General features: G+C 36.8%; 1 protein-coding gene across 1 annotated transcript; it reads right to left on the minus strand.

Annotated features, from left to right (window-relative positions):
- Positions 1–1,703: 1,703 nt before the first annotated feature.
- Positions 1,704–4,873, minus strand: LOC131051719 (cationic peroxidase SPC4-like). The gene is made up of 3 exons (XM_057986340.2): positions 4,506–4,873; positions 4,281–4,421; positions 1,704–2,052 (listed from the first exon to the last, which is right to left on the minus strand). The coding sequence occupies exons 1-3, from the start codon at positions 4,743–4,745 to the stop codon at positions 1,939–1,941; spliced, it is 495 nt and encodes a 164-aa protein (XP_057842323.2). The 5' UTR covers positions 4,746–4,873; the 3' UTR covers positions 1,704–1,938.
- Between the last annotated feature and the right edge of the window lie 712 nt (positions 4,874–5,585).

Here is a 5,585-nt window from a genome sequence, read left to right on the forward strand (position 1 = left end):
AGATTACATTCTTAAAGTTGATCATCATCATACAACATGGGGTCTCACCCCTACAAAACCAACAGAACCCGAGATAAACACCGAACCTACAAGACCTTCCACCACAAAAATAAACCATACAAAAAAACTTCCCCACCCAAAACCCGACAACCCCTCTAATTCATCCCCTGAGGAAAGTTGAAGGAGAAAGCTCATAGGACAACGTGACTCAATTTTAGAAGAGTCAAATGCCAAGGCTTTAGGGTTACGATGAATGGAGAAGTCACTTCCAATAGTTACCATGCTGTAGGTAAGTGTTTCTATCCATCCCCCTCCTCAAACCCTTTTCGTTACTGTGCCACCCCTTTCACTTATTGTTTCCCCATTGGTTCAACATCAAGCAAAAGGAGGATCAATCCCTGATACCGCAATCCTGTCCACTTAGGTCGCCAACCTTGTGCAGACTTCTCTGCTCATTTCTCCAATTCTATATGCTTCCTTATCATCACTTTCTTCCCAAGCAAAGCTAAGCTTAGGAGTCCAATATCTCCATTGTTCACCCGGACACCCTTCCAACAACCAATTATATTGGGAGTATAAAGTTCCAAGGTGGTTCTTTCATATCCCTCAACTTATCTTTTCATTCCTGCTTCCTAACAGATCCTTGTACCAATTTTTCTACAGGATCCACATCCTACATTTGGTTTGCCACCTTGTCCCTATCAACAATGATGATCCACTCCCCTCTGCCCCGTGAAGCAGTTTTGTCTCCTGCTCAACAAATGGTGACATTTCCATATGTGGTACCTCTCAATTCCCAATTCGTAGAAGGATTTATCAGATCTCCATTAGAGCTACATCATCAGATGACAATGGCTAAATAGGTGTACAAGGCTAAAATGGAGATTTGGGGATAAAGAGATAATAGAGCTCCAACTGCTTTTATGCACTCCTTGTTTGGTCTCACTCAATATCTTTGATGAATAAACACATTCATTCCAACCGTGGAGGAGATGTAAAGCTTGATGACATCAGAGGATTACTCTGTCCATGCAGTTAGAATGAGCATTGCACAGGCTTGGCTGGATGAGACTGGATGATAGAGTGGAGGTGATGGAAGAGACAAAAAAATCTGTCACCTCCAAGTTTATCAAGGTAAATTCCAAATAGGAAAAGAGATACTTTGGCCAGGGCACATAATACTTTGGAACAAATACAAGCCCCAAGAAAGAGCACAAGAAAAATAACTATAAAATTAAATAAGGAACTCCAGTCTCAAGTGGCAGTAGACCTAGCAGGAGTAGAAAGAGATCGGCAAATCTATAGAAAGAAATTGAAAATCTAAACTTGGCCTTCGAGGACTAAAGGCAAAGGGTCCAAAATAATAATGAGAATAAATCATGCATAATTATTTGTAGTTGAAAAAAAATTTACGTAGACAAATAAAAAGTTATCCATTGAATATAATATTAACAATAATTTACATGATTAAAATATCTAGATAAACAACTAGATAAACAAATGTAAGAAGGTAGCAAACTTTCCATAAATAATCAACATGTTGATCTATTATCAATTATTGCTGAAACACAAATTATACTTTTAAATTTAAAAAAACTTTGATTTTTTAATTACACATTGAATATTCTCTTCTTGAATCTACAAAATTTTATATTAGTCCTTACTACAATCATAACTCTTTTAAAAATTGTGTCAAGCATAAATGGGTAGACCCCAACTGCCAATTTTTTAAAAATTATGCGTCAATAATATTTATAAATAATTTAAATAAAAAAATACATAGGAATTACTTAGTGGATCGTCCCTGGATGAGGCTTAGACATATGAGGTTGATGAAGTGTACAACACCTTAACCACTCTCTCCATTACAATTTACAGCTACACTTCTCTGTATTAAAAGTCAAAATCATTAAAATGGGGGTCTGCGGAACAGATGCTTTAACAATCTATGCAATCATGTTGTGGACCCCGTCCTCGGTTTAGCTTAGGTTTATGAGGTTGGAGAAGTTTACGCCCCTCCTTAAACACTCTGTCCATCACAGCTGCACTTCTCTGCATTAAAAAATAAAGTATTAAAAACGTGATGGAAAATATTTATTTATAGAATAAAGCCATATTTAAATCTATGTTAGCTTAAGATGTGCTTAAAATAAACATCTTACTCGGAGTACGCAAAACGCATAAAAGTTGTACCCCATAAGTGGTCTCTCGGTAGGACAAAGTAAATAATATTGATGAATCAGATCAGTGGTCAATGTACGGTGTTTGATTATAATATTTTTCAGTAAACAATTTTTTTTTTTGGAATTATGAATCAGGGGAGGCTTCTGAAAAGAGTGGAAAATTTAAGCAAGCAATCTTCCTCCAATGACTCTATGAAGAATCCTCAAACTGCACAGCCTCACCAGACCCAGAAGCCTGCAAAGATGAACCTAAAAGGAGCCCTAAAGTCTCAAGCTCGCCATTGTTAGGAGAGGGAAATGTCAGCAAAGAGGGGATGGCTTTTGATTATAATATTTTTCAGTAAACAATTTTTTTTTTTGGAATTATGAATCAGTGGAGGCTTCTGAAAAGAGTGGAAAATTTAAGCAAGCAATCTTCCTCCAATGACTCTATGAAGAATCCTCAAACTGCACAGTCTCACCAGACCCAGAAGCCTGCAAAGATGAACCTAAAAGGAGCCTTAAAAGTCTCAAGCTCGCCATTGTTAGGAGAGGGAAATGTCAGCAAAGAGGGATGTCTTAAATCGCATACATTAAAGCTTTGATTTTTAAGATTAAAAGTGTTAAACATTCAGACATTCTCTAGACTCAATATATTGCTTAATGTGTAAAATTTAAAATTGACCAGCAACCAGTCAAAGCTTCCCAAACTCATCCTCAGCAACCACGAGATTCTCACAACAGAGAAAATCAACCCCTGGATCATAGAAATAATTACATGGGATAGAAAGTTCCTACAAAACTAAAAAATAAACTTTTGAATGATGTCTATGAGATCGAGCAGTTTATAAAATTTAACAGCACAGCAAATCTAACCTCAAAACCCCAATCAGAACTTTGAAGGACTATACCAAAAAGCCTCCTTAGAAGCATCAGACTCAGAGACCTTGTCCAAAATCCGTCATGCTGTATCTGTTGGACCCCCTGCGCCTCAATTATGTTCACCTCATAGTGATTGGTATGATCTAATCTGACGAAGGAAGATGAGGAAGAGCGGAACTGCAGTTCCGTCTCCTCTCTATGTGGCAGGGCTTAACAGATCTGAACAGCTCTGTCACACTCGGCCAGTGGCCTCGGTCCCCCTAGTGATCTTGATTCCTGCTGAATCGGAGGGTTCCATCTCCTCTATGGGTTCTCTGTTCGGTCCAAGGCGAAGCAAACACTTCTTAAGCAATCGACCAAAGTGTTCATCTATAGAAATTGATTACTCTATCTCCGTGAACTTTCCTAATACGATGCAAGCTTCTTGATCCGGATCGGATGTGGCAGATCCAGAAGCAGAATTGCTGAGGAGGGTTTACTTGTTAAGGAAAATTTGAACTTCTGACCAAAAGCTGCTAGCGGTCAAGTAAATGATCTACTGTCCATTACATCAAATTCTTCACCAACAAACAAATTGAAAAAGAAAGGATTTAAAACGTACCACCCGCACCTAGGTAAGATTAACCATTACCCACTAAATTCGTGCAAACCGTAGCGGACAGCAGGCCATTCTTTTGGCGGCTAGCGAATATTGGGTATTGTTAAAAACTCATGCACCGATGATTAACACTGAAGGTAATGAAGCGGTGAAGAAGTAGATACTAAGTAGGTAATGGGAAGCTCCATGGGAACGGCTTGCAGTCTGCAGGGATGATTAACACTGAAGGTAATGAAGCGGTGAAGAAGTAGCTGCTAGTGGTGAATGGTCTAATTTTTTCCAATAAAAAATTGAACTTAGTAAAAACTCTTTAACTATACGAACCATGCAAAATATCATTAACTTATAACAACAAAATTGAAAAATAAATTAATAATAGAAAATTATCAAAAAATCCTCCAGAGCAAATAATGCAAACAAAAACCAAAGTGGCCAAAGGAGGAACGCCCAAGATCTGCAGAAATAATAAGACAAAATGTGCAGCTCTCTTAATAAAATTATTAAAAAAAATATAGAAATAGATTTAAATTGGTAATAATAAATTTAATGTTATCAGATTTTTATGGCTGATATTTTTGCTATTTTTGAATTTCCTTTCGGCTCTCTAACATCCTAAAAACTATCAACAATAAAATTACCTCCATATCAGCAATATCTGAGCAAGACACGACACGACAGGCCTTGTCCACACGCTCTTGAATTTCGTTTATTATTTCAAAACCTTCTCGTTCGCTCGGCTCGCTTGCGGATCCATTCAACAGAACCCAAGCGTCACAACCCTGTGCAACAGCTTTCAACATTTAGCACCACCCAAAAGAAAAACATAGCGAAAGATATAAATTAGTTACAAATTAAAACCCAACCTGAACAAAACAGTCATGAAAATGAAGACATAGCAAACCGGTGGCCTGAGTAATATCCTTGTTTAAATAAAACTTGATCCATTTCTTGACAATGGATTCCATTTTGGGGCAGGTGCTCTTGTAAAATATCCATGGCAATCCATTCGCTAGAGGAGGATCTGCATTATCATTCTCTACTTGAGCGCAATCAAACGAAAAGGAGAGAGCGAAAAACAAACAGAGTAAAGGAATTTTCTCCATTGGAAAAAATACAGAGCTTCTGTTTCCCAGTGAAGAACCGGCCCACCCAATTCGGCGGAAATATTTTTGCAACCCCAAGTTGTTTTATTTTCGCAGTTCCGCAACTGCGAAGCACATTCTTTAACATTCATATCTTGACGCGGTTGGTATTTATCCTCGTTTCATTTCATCTTTCAGTCCGTCGCTGACGCACAACAAAACACTTTTAACATCTTAGAGTCTAATGCCGTAACATGCCGGCCGACCTTATGTTGAAGACGTGTACCGAGCCGTGTACTGGCTACCCACCAACTTCTATTTTCATGCCCCAATAAAACAACGGCACTAAAACAACTTGGGCAATGGCTACGCAGCGGACAAAATGGCCCGCTGCCATGCCTTCTCCATCGGATGCCGCATGCCATGCCATCCCATCACGCCCGTCCATCGCCGTCCAATCAAACACAAACGGTCCCATCAACCCGTTACATCCGCCAGTTACATCCGCCAGTTATAAATAATAAATTATATATTTAATTTTTTTTATAATAATTTATATGTTTGAATTTTTAATTTATTTTAATAGAAAGTATATTACAATATATAATTAATTGTAAGATATATATTATATGTAAATTTTAAATAGTGATTTTAATTTAAAAAGTATATATATTTAGAAAATATAATTTTAATATAAGAAATAAATACCTAATTTTAAAATAAAAAATAATTAAATGATTTTAACATAAAAAATAATTATATGATTTTAACCTAACAAATAATAAGTGATTTTACTAATATAAGTATAGTTATTTCTTATGTTAAAATCATTTAATTATTTTTTATTTTAAAATTACTTAT

Source organism: Cryptomeria japonica, chromosome 5 (assembly GCF_030272615.1).
Source record: "Cryptomeria japonica chromosome 5, Sugi_1.0, whole genome shotgun sequence".
Taxonomy (NCBI): Eukaryota; Viridiplantae; Streptophyta; class Pinopsida; order Cupressales; family Cupressaceae; genus Cryptomeria; species Cryptomeria japonica.

Bases quoted from the DNA above. Each gene is read 5' to 3' on its own strand.
- LOC131051719 (XM_057986340.2), bottom strand. From the start codon at position 4,745: ATGGAGAAAATTCCTTTACTCTGTTTGTTTTTCGCTCTCTCCTTTTCG. The intron at 4,422-4,505 runs GTTGGGTTTTAA...GCTGTTGCACAG, and splicing joins TTCATGACTGTTTTGTTCAG to GGTTGTGACGCTTGGGTTCT. The intron at 2,053-4,280 runs GTAATTTTATTG...TTTTTAATGCAG, and splicing joins CAGATATTGCTGATATGGAG to AGAAGTGCAGCTGTGATGGA.